At 43.8% G+C, this 17,105-nt stretch overlaps 1 protein-coding gene across 1 annotated transcript in view; it reads right to left on the bottom strand.

The window, feature by feature from the left end:
* The window catches only part of RCOR1 (REST corepressor 1), an 82,110-nt gene that overhangs the window by 27,372 nt on the left and 37,633 nt on the right, over window positions 1-17,105 (bottom strand). Inside the window, exon 3 of the mRNA XM_062495644.1 lies at window positions 13,843-13,926. Within this exon, the coding sequence (XP_062351628.1) occupies window positions 13,843-13,926 (84 nt within the window). The remainder of the gene's footprint in view (window positions 1-13,842; window positions 13,927-17,105) is intronic.

Here is a 17,105-nt window from a genome sequence, read left to right as displayed (position 1 = left end):
GAGAGCCATAAACTGTATTTCTTCACCTACTTGGCTGCATTTCTTCTCCTATATGCATTTTAGGTGTGTTGGGGTGAACAGGATCCCTCTGTCCAACCCGCACTCAAAATGAGTGAGCACTGGCCCAAAGAGCCCCTTCCTACAGTCAGTCATGCTGAAGAAGGCAGGAGTAGCACAAAAGGCAGGGATGCAAAGGGAACAGAGCTTCACACACACACTGTCAACAGCAAAGAGGGGCAGAGAGTGCTCAGATGCTTAAAATACATCTTCTGATTAAAAGATGACTGAAGGACCCTGTGTGTAGCACTAAGACAGCCAAAGAGATAACTGAAATGGAAGGGAGTGGCAAATGAAGCACAGAAAGCTACTTCCACCCCTCTGCCCTCTAGAGAGGGGAGTTCGACCAAGATCATGCCCTTAACCCCCCGAACTTTGTGTTCTTGTTCCCAGCCAGCTTTCTCATAAAGACTTGTCTTTGCTAACCACCTTCCTGCAAAAATTCCTTACCAGAGGTAAAAGAAAGGAGACCTTCTTGGCTGACACAGGAAAGGAGGAACAAGAGCAAACAACTGCATTGCTGATTTTCACTCTCACATCCTTGAACAGTGAATTGAGATGTAAAACATGAACATTTATTTCAGGAGGGCAGGAGAACTCTGAAAGGAGACATACCTGAAAATAATTACTCCCCTCATCACCATTTGATCACATTACGATCTCTGTGAGTGGGTCCTCCTGGAGTATTTCTTCTTCCCACCCAAACTGCTTCTCAACGACCCCACAAGGATAACACTGTTCAGCAAACTCAGTGACCCCCAAGGCAGGTTTGCAGCATAAGCGAGTGTGCTAAAGCCTATAGAAAGCAACAGGAATGCAGAGGTAGAGCTGTTGCTGCAACCTCAGTTCACCCCTATTACTGGGGTACTGCAGGAGCTCTGAACACTTTGCATATTACGTGATGCAATACCCTGACAGAACAGGGTGAAATGAGGACAAAAGCAGCATCCTTTGCAGCCTCAGTAATGTGCTTCACAGGGTTTGATCAATGCTGGAACCTGCAAAGAATTCTGGATGCTGCTATACATCCCTCCCTCCTCTCCATCTCCCTTGAGAACAGGGGAAAAAAAAAAATAAAAGAAAAAAAAAAGAGAGAGAGAGTGTCAAGACCCAAAATAAATCAATACTACATAAAGAAAATAAGGACATGTAGTCACACACACGTGAAACTTTTCCAAATTCCAAAACACAATTATGACGGTTCGCAAACAAGCGAGCAGAGTTTTCGCCTCGCCTATAAAATCGAGCAGCTGCATTGCCGTCACGCTGCCCTGGCGGCACCGGTGGAGCGCTCCTGCCACCTCGTGGTCCCGGCTCGGGAGAGGAAGCTGCCAAAAGCACAGACTCTGCTCAATTGTCTCCCTAAAGTTAGCTGCAACTGGAAGCAGGGAAAGCAGGCAAAGATCCTGAACAAAATCACTTTAAAGAAACTAAACTGCACCTGATATTAGAGTTCGTTCTAACCTTAATTATTCTATGTTTCTATTCAGAAGGTTCTATTCAAAAGGTTTTTATGCCTTGGAAAAGCTATTTCCTCTTCTTGGTAAGATATGATGTAACAAGAAGAGTGGGAGACAGAGCACAGACTGTTCTGTGTCCTGTGCTGACCCACCTGCGCAGGCACACAGCCTCCTTTAACACTGTTTCTAGGAACAGAGTGCTAGTTACACAGACACAAAGGCTACTTAAAAACCACTTCACACAACTGAAGGCGCAAGAGGATTTAGGCTCCAACTCCATCTGTAGCAGGGGAGGATAAAGTCTTGATGCAATTGCAAAGCAAAGGAAAACTTACCCCTTATCTGGAGAAGCTTACCTGAGTAGGACCAAGAGAAAATATGCTGCAGCAGGGGCATGGTAACTTGAGTCATGGGACTCCACAGTATCTTACCAATCTCCCACCCACTTACCTCCCTGCTGCTCAGATTTTACTTGTATATCCTCTCTTGTCCACATACCAAGAACCATAGGTTGCCACTGCATTAAAAGTCTCCTACGGCAGCAAGATCAGACTAAGAACTCCTATCCCCCATCCGCCTCTTTCCAGAAGAACCTGCCAGGAATCCCAGGGAACCAGACTGGCAAACTCCCCCACTTGAACTTTCCCAGCACATCAGTTTCCTGACCCAAGCACACAGTTAAAGGCATACAAGTGGTAGCTGAGAGCATGGAGATGCTCTGAGCTCCTAGGAGAGGCAGTCCTGGACCGTCCTGTCACCAGCCCTACCCACACAGGCTGCTCCCTTTTCCTGTACCAGCTCCGAAGCCACTCAAGGCACTGACCATCACCAAAGCAAAAAGTTCAAATCACAGAAGTTTTATATGGTTGTGTGCCATATAAAAATCCCTTTTGTTGGGAGGTCACACAAACCTGAGAAGAGATGAGCCCTCCTAATTTCAGCAAAAAATGAGACTGGCTCAAGCCAAATGTGTAACTCATTCCTTGCCCCAGCACAGCACAGCAGGTGGGTATGAACAGGTCTATGTAAACTTGCACTGGTGAGGAAGAAGTTGATCACAAAACCATACCTGGAGCATGGAAGCTGCAGCCTGAGAGAGAAAAATCAAGAAATAAAACGGAGTGCCCCACTGCTGGGAGATTTCTCCCTTTAAAAACCCTAATATCTACCAAGAGTTTCCTTTGTCACATAGGCAATCAGTGCCCAAGCAGTGCACACTAATAAACTAAAAAGAAACACCATTATTTCCTACCTCCATTTTTATTATTTTTAATACTGCTCTTTGCATGGCCTGCATCTAAGGACAAGTTCAAAAGTGAAACCTCAGTGATGGTTAAAGACACCACTCATCTGCCTTTAGGTTTTGCTACACCAGCTAGAAGGTTGTACTACAGCCACCGGTGTACTGACAAACTGCCGTAGTTTTTGTGGCTTGCCAAAACTACATTAAACTCTTTACCAGGAATGGCCTTTAGTTAGTACATCTGTAACTTTTAAAGCCTTTACCAGCATAAGCTCCTTTCTGAAGTTGCACCCTCTGCTGACACCATCACACCATGAAAAGTCTCAACACACTGTGCATATATACGGGTGTGCTAATGAGGACTGCCATAAGGAAAGCCGGGTGGCTGATGCTCTCTGCTGCCGTTCTCCTTCAGAAAGGCCATGTGGATGGCCATGGTAAGGACATCCATGGAGGATCCTCTGGGAAGAAAGAATACTACTTATATCTTATACGTCCATCATATTCAACCTTCAGTCAGAACTTCACTCTGCCATAGCACAGTTTGCCATAGCAAACTGCACATCACTTTACTGGAGGGATGCCACAGGTTTAAATATCTACAGAGCCCTGGACACCACAAATCCAGATGTACTACAGAAAAAGATGAGAGAGACCTGACAGGGCAGTAACAAAGACGAAATACTGTCTTTGGGACCTAGCAGAGAACAGGAAGAGTCAAATAGGATAACCATGGGACCTCAACTGTGACCATATGGAAACTGAGCATGGTTATCATTTAGCACTGCAAGCCTGATCCTAAATCAGATACAGACGCTGGATTTGATACTGATATAGAGCAATTGATACTGGGTTTAAAGCCCATGTGAGAACAGAAACCCAGCACATTAGCTTTTGGCAGGGATAAAACACTCATTCCCATGTATGACCTTCCAAGACAGAAAGAGAAGTTACAGACAGGATAAATGCACACAGCAAACACCTAAACAGCAAAGAGAGTTTATGGCAGAACAGCTCTTTGCATTATTCAGTACAGTGCTCTCAATTCAGCCCGAGAAGCCCTAAAGCCAGATTTATTCTGCTGTCAAACCATGGCTTGAGTTCACCCTACTGGGAGGTTACAGCCTTGGATTATACACTTCAACTACAGGCAGCAACACATCCAAGCAACTCAAGTAGCAACATTATAAATACAGTTGCAACAAGAGGTAGATTATTAAAAAAAGTAAAATTCACCATGTTGTTCAGTGCTGGGGATTCTCACTTGGGTTAGAAGAAACATCCTTTGCACAGATTTTTTGTATAGAAATTATCATGCTCACTTCTTGAGAATGCCTGATCCAGTGAATGCTTCCTAAAGCCATAGTTGCTAATTTGAAAACAAAGCAAACAACCACCCCACCCCCCCCCCAAAAAAATCACACCAATTTGACACACGCTAATGACAGAATCAGAGTCAGGTTCCCAACAATCCAATACAAGGCTTCAGTACCCTGCCTAGGAACATTCTCAGCTCTCCATCCATGTCATGCTTTATACGCTGAAATTCTTGGTCTGCAAAACAGTCAGTGAGCATACCATAAAGATTCATTGAGTAATCTGCTGCCAACAAGCTTCAGAAACCACCAAGGAACATCCAGAGTGAAAACACTCTCAAGAGGGCAAAACCTTCCACAAGGTCTATTTTCCAACCTCAGAGATTTTGAAAGCTCCTAAAACCCCAAACTATTATATTCTCTGCTGACTAATGAAAAGCCCTGTATGAGAGCCAGGCTTCCTAAACAGCATGTGTAACTCCACCTCCCCACAACACAGGGTCTTTGTGCAGCATGAGGGCACATGCACAAGGGGTATGCGAGAGCAGAATAGCCATCAGGTTAAATTACAGCTCATTATTATTGCTACTGATAATAAGGCCTGTGACAAGGAAGGAGAAGCCACGCTGACTCCCTTTATATTGGACACAAAAGTAAAAGAAATGATCAATTTGTCCCCTGGCTACCTCCTTGAGGGATGTCACTTGGGCAGAAAGGAAGCATCGGGCAAGCCAGCAGTCAGCAAGAGGAAGGAGACAAGTCTGAGTCACACAGTTGCTGCCCTCACCAGATGTGGATCACCCTCCTACAGACAGGTCAGCCTTTGGGAGACACTAACACTCAGTGCATCCATTCTTGCACTTATCTACTTCTTATAGGCTTAGAAGCAGAGGAGGCACAAAGATGTGTCTGACATATCCGAGAAATCCATGCAGAAAGACAGCAAGATTCCACAGCCAAATCTTGGATAACATCATCCTTACAGTAACCTCTAAACCAAAGTAGTAGTGCTATGTTGTCAGATCTTAAGGTATTAAAATACCTGTCAAATTAAGTTGGTTTAGAAAAAAATCAAGTTACAGATTCATACAGCACATGCTGAAACTTGTATTACACACAGGCTCTCAGTCCTCAAGGCTGACCTTAAGATACTATCATAAACCAATGTTACTAAATAGACCTGGAATAACTGTGGTGGGTTATCATGGCTTTTAGCCAGCAGTTACAAATCCAGTCCTTACTGAGAAGCTATTATGTATATTTATCACCACTAACCCTTGCAATGCTAGAAAATTCACTACAACCCTACCACAATTTGAACCTGCACAAGAAGCACATGAACGGGGAAGTAACTTAATGTAGAGCGCAAGAGTAAGAGTATAGGAAAATTAAGTAGTAGGAGTGGAGTTCCTAATTAGAACAAATAAATGCCACAGTAAAGACATAAAGATGAGGGAAGCTCTGGCACATGTCCTGGAGAAAGCCAAGCTGCTTTGCCTCCTGCACTAGCATGTCTCTAAAGGTCACACTTGGCAGCATATGCACTCGTCATAGCAAGCTGTTATGGCTATAACCTCCTCAAACATTCCTCCATGGAGACATCTCCCACAAGAGCTCCTCCCTGCCTGTGCACCGCTTCCCTCACATACCCATAAACACACTTGCTGACTAACTTTTCTCTAAGGAAAAAAAAAAATAACATAGAAACATAGTTAAAAGCATAGAACATAGTTACCCTCAGTTCCTTGACCCTTCCTATTTTTTGCTCACAGCCACCATAAGAGACCAGAAAGAACAACCTTGTACACTGAAATTGCCCCAAGCCTACCATTCCCAGCAAGACTGGAGCACACTCAGCCCAGCCCAGGGCTGGGCCAAGCAGTGTGAAGCAGCAGCAGCCTCCTAGTTCTCGTCACACTGGTCCTACAACTCGCACAGCACCAACCAGGCTGGCTAAGGCTGTTCCCAAACGTCTTTCAGATCAAGGCTCACTGCCAGGGTAACTCTCAACACAGCTATCATCACGCATTATATCCATGTCATCCTGTCTCTAAACTTCTCCTAGGGAAAAAGCTTCTTCCGAGCGCCAGCATGGCTTCAATCCCGCAGCAGCGGCAGCCGGCATTTTCAAAGTGGGTCATCTTGACACGTTCTGAGAAGGCCTGGATCACACTGCAGTGAAAGGGACGAACAAACAGGTGGCAGGAGAGAACAAGGCACATGAAGAAACTGGTGACTACCTCCCCCCTCCCAGAACAGCAGCAAAAATTCCCCCAGGATAACACAGCTACCTTAGCTAAGACGCCCCTTTCCTGGATACTCTCCAACACATTCTCTTCTTCAGGCTTTATTTTTTTTGTTTGTGGGCTTTGGGAAAAACACCAAACCAAACAACAATACAAAACATAACAACACAATCCAAGGTACCTTTGTTACAATCCATACAAATACACATTCTAGTTCTCTCAAACTAAATTGCTTTCCTGACTCCACTACTGTGAAAGGGTTAAAAATTCATCTTAATTTAAATATGCATTCAGGATCCAGAAATATCAACCTGCAGCAATAATGATGAAAGAACTGCTCTGAGATTTCCACACAGCGCAGCAACAGCAACTAGCACAGCAGATGACATACAAAGGGGAAACTGCAGCTAAGTTTGAGGCAACTCAGCCATTTCAGGGATACACCCATAGCCTTTGAGCCTTGGTTACCTTCTTTTTGCTATTCATAATATTGGCACTATGTGCATTAAAAGTTGCCTTAATTAAAACAAAAAACTGCATTCCTTCACCTTCCTCTTTTGAGCATTTTTTGAAGAGTGCAACTGCAGCTACAGGGAAAAGTGGCCATGACTATTATTTCTACAGCCAAATTCAAGCAGAATCTTAAATTAAACACTAATTCTTTCATTTCTGAATTCATGGAGATGCATTCTTCAGCTACTGTATTTACATCCAAGCTTCACAGCTGCCAGGTCTGTTGCGTAATATGAAATTTGGATTAGGGATAAACATAAATGCAATTCTGCTTTTACATTAATCTTTTTTGCTGTCACTAGGACAGACAACAAACTGATATTTCTAGGCAAGGAGCATGCACAAAGAGCACAAACCTAAGTTTGGATTTTTTTGCTATCTTCACTTGAGCAACAAAAGGTCAGCATGTACCTTCAGGAGACAATCACAACTCCTGAAGCCCATCCCTTAGAGACCTAGAAGCATTTTTTCAGTCCTCATACTTTTACTACTACCAAAAAAAAAAAAAAAAAAGAAACCAAAGAAACCAATACCTCAACAAGTAAAACCTTGGACATAAACAAGCAGAAAAATCCCAAACAGAAGCACGGTATCTTCTTTCATAACCTCACACAGCACTCAGCCAGCCACAAAAAAAACCCCAAGTATAAATTCAGCTAAGAGTTCAACAATACTTTTTTCACTCTGGTAGCAAAGTCTAAGCAGCTCCTACTCTCCCATCCCTGGCCAATGTGGCTGCACTTTTACTCAGCATCAAAACAAGCTTTTGTGGAGTCACAAAACAGGTCACATTAGAGGATGGAGGGGAAAGTGGGCTCAAAATAAAACAATTTCAACTGTTTCAAGGACTCTGCTTAGCGCGTGATGGGAAGGAGGGACTTAAAAACAGCTTTTCTGATACACACGAGACTATATCCTCTGCCTCACTACCACTGCCTGAGGAAGGGTGCCTGTGTGCTGGGGAGGATGCCGCTCTCAAATATCTCTGAAGCAATATTCACTTCCATTTTAAATGCATCCTGTAAATAGGGGCTTTATCTTCTAAAAGGAAGATTTTAAGATCAGTGCTTTCCCTATCTATACTCGCCCATTTGTGGTTTTCTGCTCATAATTATTTATTGCTAGGGCACTCTACACCCCATGGAAAATGAGAGTTAATGATGATAGTGACAGAGTCATACGTTCAGAGAATTCACAGGACAAATCAAGTGAGCCAAGGGGAAAAGGCTATGTCCAAAAAGAAGCTCTTCTTAAAAACAGCTACGGCTCAAATACCCACTGAAAACAGCCACAAAATTAATGATCAGACACCTGCAGTAAACCTTAGAAGACATTTTCATGTTCTTTATTCTGATAGTCACTTTAAATTAGAGAATAGACAAAACAGATTTTCAAGCTTGCTCAACATTCTTTTTAGAAAAAAATTAAGGAGTAATACAGAGTCCATTTTATGCAAAGATTAACCCTTGAACTAAAGCTGGAAACAGACTCTGGCCACTTAAACATGCAACCTGCCCTCAAAAATTTTGGCATCCACCACCACAGAGAAGAGCTACCAAAACTCACTTGCACCCTAAGAAGGCTGCTGACATACTAAGGACCAGGGCACACTTAAAAATGTGGTTGGGACACGGGCTTTTTCAAATCCTGAGACTCATAACTTCTTAGGGTGGAGCACCACACCACTCCCAGTTACCCAGCCTGTGGCACAGTTAACTAAACCTTGCCCATCCAAACACCACAGGGTTAATGTCTTTAGTAACCATAGCAACCAGCACTTCTTCCTCCATCAGAGCCTCAGCTGGCACATTACTGCCTTCCCAGCATCAGGTTTTGCAGCACTTTTAGGGACTGCTCCCTTTCCCCCCAGCCATAGGGTGTGGCCAGGCACATTAGGGGGATGTTGGAGCACTCAGCTGTTTCACCTAATCCTGGCATTTCTCTGTCCCCATGTCCCCTGGGTCTTTCCATCTCCCTTCCAAGGAGGAAGGAGGATGCCTGAATTCCCCCCATGCACACCAAGGCAGGCATAATGTAAAGCAGGGAGGTAGCTGCAGCCTCTAAAGATGAGACGCCACAGGATAACACAGGAAAGTACTGATGAATGTTGAAGCTGACAATACCAATCAGCCATCAGGCCACTGAACAGAAGCAACACTGCAAGACCAGAAGATCCAGTTGCCATCCATGATCCAGTGTCCCATAGGTATTAGGAACAGTGTTTGCCTGCTCAGTGACACACCATAAACGTAAATCCACTGGAGATATCCACCAAGATATCAGTGAGAAAACAAAACTCCCATCTAGCAGCACACATTCTGTCAAGAAGAGAGATGAAAAATTACTTTTAAAGCAGAGCTTATCACTAGCAAAACAATACATCTTTACTTTTTGTAGTTCATCTCTGAGCTGCAGATGCATAAAAGCAATAATCACATCCTACCCTCTCGCCTGGTGTCCATGCCTCACTCCTGGGCAGCTGCTGCATGCCAACACTTGCTCATTTCTAAACCAACCCAAAGTCATTTTTTTGGTTCCACTCACTGGCGCACTTGGCACAGAGAGAGACACTGCTGTTTTATTAATAGCTTCATGCTGGCCCAGCTTGATCCTGTACAGGGTTTCCACAGCATCATTACAACGCATTTTTCATTTCCCCTCCTCCTTAACCACGTGCCACTCCAAGAGAGCAGATGCCTGTCTTCCACCTAGCTGTTCCTGCTCCTCAATGTCACCTTGCTTAAGGCATCATTCTTCCTCCTGTGTCCCTCCCCACTCTCTGTGACAGAGTCCCAGCACAGCCAGAACAGCTGCCCTCCATGGCACCAAGATCACAGAGCCTCTCAGGAGTCTCAGCTCGAGAGCAAGCTCTTTGTGAGAGGTGTGACCCAACCACAGCACAGGGCATCTGGAGCAGAACTAGGAGGGGAGCACAGTTATTTTAAGTCCAAATGCTCAGTTACTGCATGTGACATGTCTTTATTTTGTCTTCAAAAGAGACAGGACAAACTTCTAGTTTTGGGCTAACTTCATGACTCCTATGGTGGCACTGCTATGCAAGTGGCCCCTTGAACGCAGAAGTCTGGCAGTACATATGGACCATGCTGGCAGCATTCAACTTTGGTATTAATATGGGCAAGGCAGTAAGTGGTTTGTATCCAAGATTAATGGTTAACAAGGCAGAGGATAAAAAAATCAGCTATGTGCCAACACATACTTTTGCTTTCATCTTTTCTATTACATCCATCACTCTATGACATCTAGGTAAAAGGTCTCTCCAGTGTGATTAAAACATTTCTTCAGCACGCGGGGTGCATGGGGCCCAAACAAGCTTTTAACTTATTGCATGAGCCTAGAGCATCAGGTATGCAGATATCCATCAGGTCTTGGCTGACATGCTGGTCTTTCCGGGATTCATTTCAGCAGTTTACAGGAGACCTTCTCACTTCCAAGAGTTTGGCCAGCCCTCTGCCAAACCCATCAGGTGCACTGCTCTGAGCATAGTCACAGATCCATTGTGTTTTTTAGCACAGATTCCACTTTAACAAGGGTGGGTTGCACAAGTTCCACTGATTGCACAGAACTCTCCTGTTCACAAGAGCTACAGCTCGGTATGAGAAAGAGCTAACATGTGCTGCTTCCATCTTCATGGGGAGCCCCAGTCACAGGAAGAAACAAGAGTTCTGTGACTTACAGGCACAGGATGGATTGAAAGCTTTGGAATACAAACAAAAGTAAACACAGGTACCAGTGCTCTGCAGATTGGAAGGATTTGTTCACCCACACTTCCGCCTGAACAGTAGTATTGAAATGGATGTGCTAGCTGGGACTCAACGACGTACAGCCCAAGGGGCTACACCAACCTCCTGGAGAACACAGCTCCTTCTACTTGCAAATTCACATTGCAAATGAATGATCTCCCCCACCAAAGATAATACATCACAAAACCCCATGGTTTAAAAAGCCATCAAGAAATACCAGAATCCATCACTACCCTGGATAACTCCCAGTAGTCAATCTCCAAAAAAAACCCACCACACACTCAGACATTTCATTTCAGTCTCTGTGGGCTTATTTTGCAGCCATCTATTTGTATTATGTGTCTCTTATTATGTTAAAATTTCGCTTTGAGAGAATAATTGACAATAGTCCCCTTTCAGTCTCTCCTCGGTAAGCTAAACAGATGGAGTTTGCTTCAGCTTCTGTTTCCAAATTATTTCAGCAGCTCCTGTCTTCATCCTTTTCTCAATTTTTAAACACTAAAGCCAAGGTTCATTCCCTGAATGCTGCTGGGTGAAGAGGCAGCAAACTATGCAAGTTACTACCTCACTCTTTACACCCACATCATCTTCTTGGTCAAGCAGGATACTGGGAAGCTTTGCTGAATTACCTGCCCACTGTTTCCCTAAGATTGCTCTCTAAGCCATTTCTTTCCAAACATCAGGCTTGATGTAGAAAGCCAGGGATTTCAGTACTGGGATTCATAACCCTGCAGTTGGGTCATTAAGAGCCCACTGCATTGGCAGCAGTCCAAGTAAGGAAAAAACCCAAAGCACTCTACAAGACTCAGTAGCATTAATTTTATTTACCATCCTGCCAGTCCACAGCTCATCCACAATTCCATATCAATTCCCACATCACTGATGGAAATGCTCATGATCATCAGTCCTCTCTCACATCCCCATGGACGTCATTTAATTAGGATTCACTATCAACGATGCCAAGACTTGTCAGTGAACCTGAGAGTTGCTGGAGAGACCTCCTGTCCCCTGATGTTCTTTCATCATATACCATAAAGGAGATTAGGGAACCCTGCTTGTGATACATTTACTAAGTGCTCTACAGCCATTGCAGAGCACTGGTGTTTTGGAGGAAGTTCCCATGCAAGGAAGGAGTACTGACTCAGGCTCTCATGCAATCAGTGCCTACCTAACAGCTCTCTTGAATACATTAGAGCAATAAACTTATTTATACCAATCAATCCAGTTTTAGTTTAAAAAAAGAAAAGCCCAAAAGCTCCTACCTTCAGCAGCATTTGTTTTTCACAGACCATTTTTAAGAAATGTCAGAGACAGGAATACCTGATCCCTTTCAAAAGGATCAGCTCAGACTGACACAAAACCAAGCTATGACCAACCAGCCCCCACCCTGTTCTCTCATTCCCTGCACAGCTGCCCTCTTCCTATGTGCCATCCCTAAGGTCCCCTCAGCCACTTCTCACAACGCTCCTTCAAATTTTTACTACTATTAGAGACCTAATTTCTTAACTCCATCCCTCTGTATCAAATAGGCACCTGGGAGGTATTTCTTGTGCCATATACAGTGCAACAGCCCCATACTTCCCCAAACTCCAAATAAATTTTACTATTTTTTTTCTGCACCTCTTTCATAAGGTGAACTCACTGGTGAGCCTCACACCCTTACTAAAATGGTCCATATTTTGAGAAATTCATTCTAGCCCTCCTCTTATAATCACACTGTTTTCCCCAGTTTTTTTACTGTACTAACAGACAACTGCCACCTAGTTTTTATTTATCAATGTCATACTACCTCTTTAATTACTCCTATGTTCATGAAATCTTAGCAGAGATTATATCTTCTCTATGCTCTATAAATATATTTTTGTGTCAATTACCACAGAATACTCAGTTAAGGATAATTTTACTCAATTCCACATGTCTTCCCTTCTTTTCTTCCTCCATTCTGCCTTCCCTCTTCAAGAAACCAGTTTCCTATCAGGCAGGAGTTAAAGGTTCCAAAGCTGAGCTGAGAGTCAAAGACATTCAGATTTGAGAGGCAGCTACATGAATCCTGTGTCACAGAAAACCCATGAACAGTCAACTCCTTTTGGTGGATGCAACTATTTCTTGCTGCTATACCTTTTAAGAGGTGTTTCTAGCTGTAAATAACTGTCAAATACATTCCTCTCCTCATCAGTCTTATTTATTTCAGCATCCAATAGCCAGCAGGGAGCAGACAAGGATCCTTGCAAAGCCCTTTTTATCTGCAGATCAGTACCATCATCCTTCTGTAATTTAAGGGGCAACTTGCTCAGTGGAACAAATGCCCCAGGGCAGAGCACAGGCCTTTCATGACAGAGCCAGTTGGTGCACAATCTCTGCTGCCTTAATTTGCAAATGCCTCTACATCACATGTGCCTTATGATGCATCCCAGGTCTAGAGGAAAATCAGGTATTCACTTAATAATGCCACCACAAAAACTGCAGAGGAACAGGAATGCACAGCTCTCATTCTTGACTCCAGAATCAGAAAGGATTACCAAAAAAAAAAAAAAACCAAAAATCAAAAAACAAGGTATAAGCATAAAATCAAAATTAGCCCTTTTCAGCTCCCTCCCCCAAAAGCGCTTAGGTTTAGTTACTGCATTCAAACAGCAGCCCTTTAATCAAGGAGTCCTACTTATTCATGAGGAGAACTGTAGCTAGACAAGCCTTTCAAACACTAGTTCTGCCATCTGGCAGCAGCACTGAGACTTGTTCCCAGACACACACAGAGCGCTGTTAATTGCCCTCACGTGGAATTGCAAGGCACTGCAATTGTTCTGGCATTTAAAGCCTTCATGGGCTCCAGATGTGGATTTATCTTCGTGGAAGAAAAGGTACTACTAATTACCAAATATTACCCAGACCCTTCACCCCCCAACACTTTTCATTTTTTCTTCCCAGTTATTTCTGTCGTCTTCTATAGCACCAACAGCAAAAAAAGCTGATCGTGTAGGCCTGCAGATGAGTATCTTAAAGAAATCATACCACGGAATAATGTTTGTCACATTTCTCTTGCTTTCCCTGCCCCTGTGGATTTGACACTGAGCAGCTGCTCAGTGGAGAACAGAGATCATCTGGGGATTGCTTTGCAGGCTTTTCTTTTCTCAAATTAATTTCAATTCATAATGGGAAGGTCACAGATATAACCTCTCTACCAAAACTGGCAACTTTGCATTTTCAAAGTGAGGAAAGAAGGGAATAAAAATAGTTGAAGAGACTTACATTTTGCTTCAGACAGATTCTGGTTAGGTGACCAGACCAGCATGCCAAGATTCTCTCTCTCCTGACTTCGCCTTGCAAGTTTGGCTTAAGAGAAAACAGATACAAACCAAGTTACAGAGAAAGTAATTTCAGATGCAAAATGGATACAAAAGCAACATATCACACATCTGCAACTTTTAATCAAGATATAAAACACATCCACAGTTAAAACCCCATCTTCTCATTCAGACCTGAGGCTTTTCCTTGTTTCTTCAATGCATCACCCTCTATATAACATGACAGATATCGCACACTCTCATGCAGTACACTAAGCAGCATACGTTAGACCTAAATTAAAAGTTAATTAATGTTTCTCTTCCAGCACACTTGATTATTTTTCTTCCAGCCATCATTAAATGAAAAAGGAAGGACTCAGGCAGCAGGCTCCAAGCCCCGGACATCATGAGACTGCAGTGTGCAGACAGATTAACCCTTCAGGGTAGGCACAGGGTAGTCACACACTACAATTCTGAGCACCTCCTGCACCATCCCAGTAGCCCTTCTGTGCCTCCATTCCCCATACAATCAGGAATACCTACCCAAGTGACACTACGTTCCTCAGGTCACAATTAGGACCCAGTCTCAACTGCTCCAGAGAAATCCAAACACATTCATACCACACTGAGACAAGAACCCACACTCAGACAACAAGTCTGTTTTTAACCAGCTTAACACCTGGCTGGCGGGAGAGCTCTGAAAGTCTCAAGTGAAGATCCACAGCTGCACATAGTTTGTAAAAGTAAGTTCAAACTTAGGTATGTTTCAAGGGCAAGCTCTTGTCGATTCTGATGATGTTCGGTCACAGTCAGAAGAGGAGAAGGAGGAAGAGGACAAGAAGAGAAAAAAGAAACTCCCTTGTTTGAGTCAGCACACACACAGCCAGCCCAACCACCCACCCTGGCAGAGAGAAACTTGCAAATCTTGTTATGAATGAGTACCTACAGTGCTATTTCCACTACAAAATGCCACATAACGCTCAACTTTTATGCAATATTTCAACACAATGCTATTTTCTCTACATTGTGCAATTACACATATAACCACTACTTCATGATGCATTAAAACAGGTCAGAAAAGATCCAGTAACACAAAATTACACTACAGTACTATGAACACTCATGGTTCCACAACTGCTTTTAACCTGAAATCTGCTCAGCTAAGAACAGTCAGGCTTTAGATGACAAAAATATTTCAACATTAAATTTAAAGCACAGATAGCATGTATTAAATATAACCACCTTTCAGCAATATATTTACACTGAACAGGGTTTTTCATTACAGGCAGGGTTTTTTCATTACAGACACCATGATTATCTTTCACTCAGGTTTTTGAGAAGGTTTTGCATTGTTTTAGGGAGGTTAGCAACTGCACATACAGGTACTTCGCACACTCTGCATGTTCATTACTTTCTCTACTAAGCAAAAAAAAACAAACAAACAAACAAACAAACAAACAAAAAAAAAAAAAAAAAAAAAAGAGTGACAAGGGCAACATCCTCTGTTGGCAAGAGACAGGAGGTGAAGACCAGATATAAAACAAAGAATGTCTGAAATTAAAATTACAAGTTCTGAAACATTTGGCATTAAATGTTACCTTCTTCCTCATTTCAAGTCTAGGCTGGAATGCAAAGAAGGAGTCAACCCTAAGCCTCATCTTTAAACAAATTTTTTCTCTTCATTCTCCTTATCCAGGATTGCCTGTTCTACTGAAGTCTAACATGGGGTTCAAAGAACAGAAAACTAAGAAGTCTCTCTCCTCACTTTAACCTACACTGAAAAGCAAATTCCTATTCTATAAAAATGCTCAAAGACAGAAATCACCAGCCAGGTCTCCATGAATTTAAATGCTTCCACCCAAATCCCAACACACCCCCAGTACCCACTGCAGCTCAGGAGCTGGATGCCCAAACACTGCCAAAGTGAGCTGTAACACCTGGCAGACAATGGCAGCCTGCTTTAACACAGTCTCACTTGCTGAACTGGCTAAACTGACCTAAATCAGGAAAAGGAAAGTTTCCTCCCAGTTTAGCAGTCTGAACTTCCTCTGCTTTGGGACGCATCAGGTGCACATCCCAGCCCAGCTGCCCCTGTGAGGAGCAGCTCACCCACAGTAAGCTGGGTGAAGTTTCACCTCCCATGGTTAAAATCCCAGGTTAGGCTTTGGAGAATTGCAGAAAGAGCCCCACAGCCCTCCCAGGCTGTGACTGAGCCAGCCCTAGGAGGTGATAACCAGTGCAGGGAAGTACTGCAGGACTTCATGGCACCCAAAAGCAAGGCAGCAAAACATGCTCCTCATGCTCCATCGCAGCTCCACAACAGGTATCCGAGACTCCCTCTGCCCAAGGAAATGCCTTGGGTTAGGAGCAACCTCCTTCCAGCCACACATTCCCTCCCTGGGCATCATTCACAGAGGTGCCTGCAGATGCTGGACTTCATGCCACTCTCGGGACCCCCTTCTGCCCAGTTCCCACAGCCCAGTGCCTTCATCCCTCCAGCCCCTCTGTAGCACCAACCAGCCAAGTTACACTGGCCTCATGAATGGGTGTGAGGCAGCATCTCCAGTGCTCCCACAACTTATCCCCCACTCCAACTCTCCACCCAAGCCTACATCTATCCACCCTCAGGCCTCATTCCTTGACAGCTGTAGAGGCCAGTCCAAGGCACACAGTAGGGTTATGCTGAAACTCATGCTTTTCTGCAAAGGGCAGAAGCACCTAAAGGCCAACACACACAGAAAGATGGGAGTGGGGTGTTCCTCAAACATCCATAAAGGCTGATACTCCCTCCCTACATTCCAAGATGCTTGCCAGGTCCTTCACCTTCCAACACCACATCCTCCTCATCATCCTTCTCAAGCCCACAGCTCCACATTTACTGTCCCTCATATCTAAGACAGACATGACAGGCATTCTTCCAAGTACAGTGCTGACCCCACCATAAATATACACAGCATAAGTACTCTTACTGCATGATGTACCAACAAAGAGTTTAAGAGCTTGCTCAGAATTTGGAAGCACATTGAAATGAAGTGACTGCTTCAGAGCAACAGCCAGGAGGGCAGAAGAGGGGCCTCAGAGCAGAGTGGCTGTTACATTCCTTTACAGCACCATTCCAAGCACAGCTGCAATGCTCACCAACACTGTCCCATGCTTCTGAACAAGGAATACCAGGATGAATTCTGACACTCTGCACTTCAGTGATAAAGCTATAAAGATAATTAAATT

The sequence above is a fragment of the Cinclus cinclus genome, chromosome 6, assembly GCF_963662255.1.
Source record: "Cinclus cinclus chromosome 6, bCinCin1.1, whole genome shotgun sequence".
In the NCBI taxonomy this organism is placed as follows: Eukaryota; Metazoa; Chordata; class Aves; order Passeriformes; family Cinclidae; genus Cinclus; species Cinclus cinclus.
The sequence above is the reverse complement of the archived record's forward strand: the minus strand, read 5'-3'. Positions and strand labels throughout refer to the sequence as shown.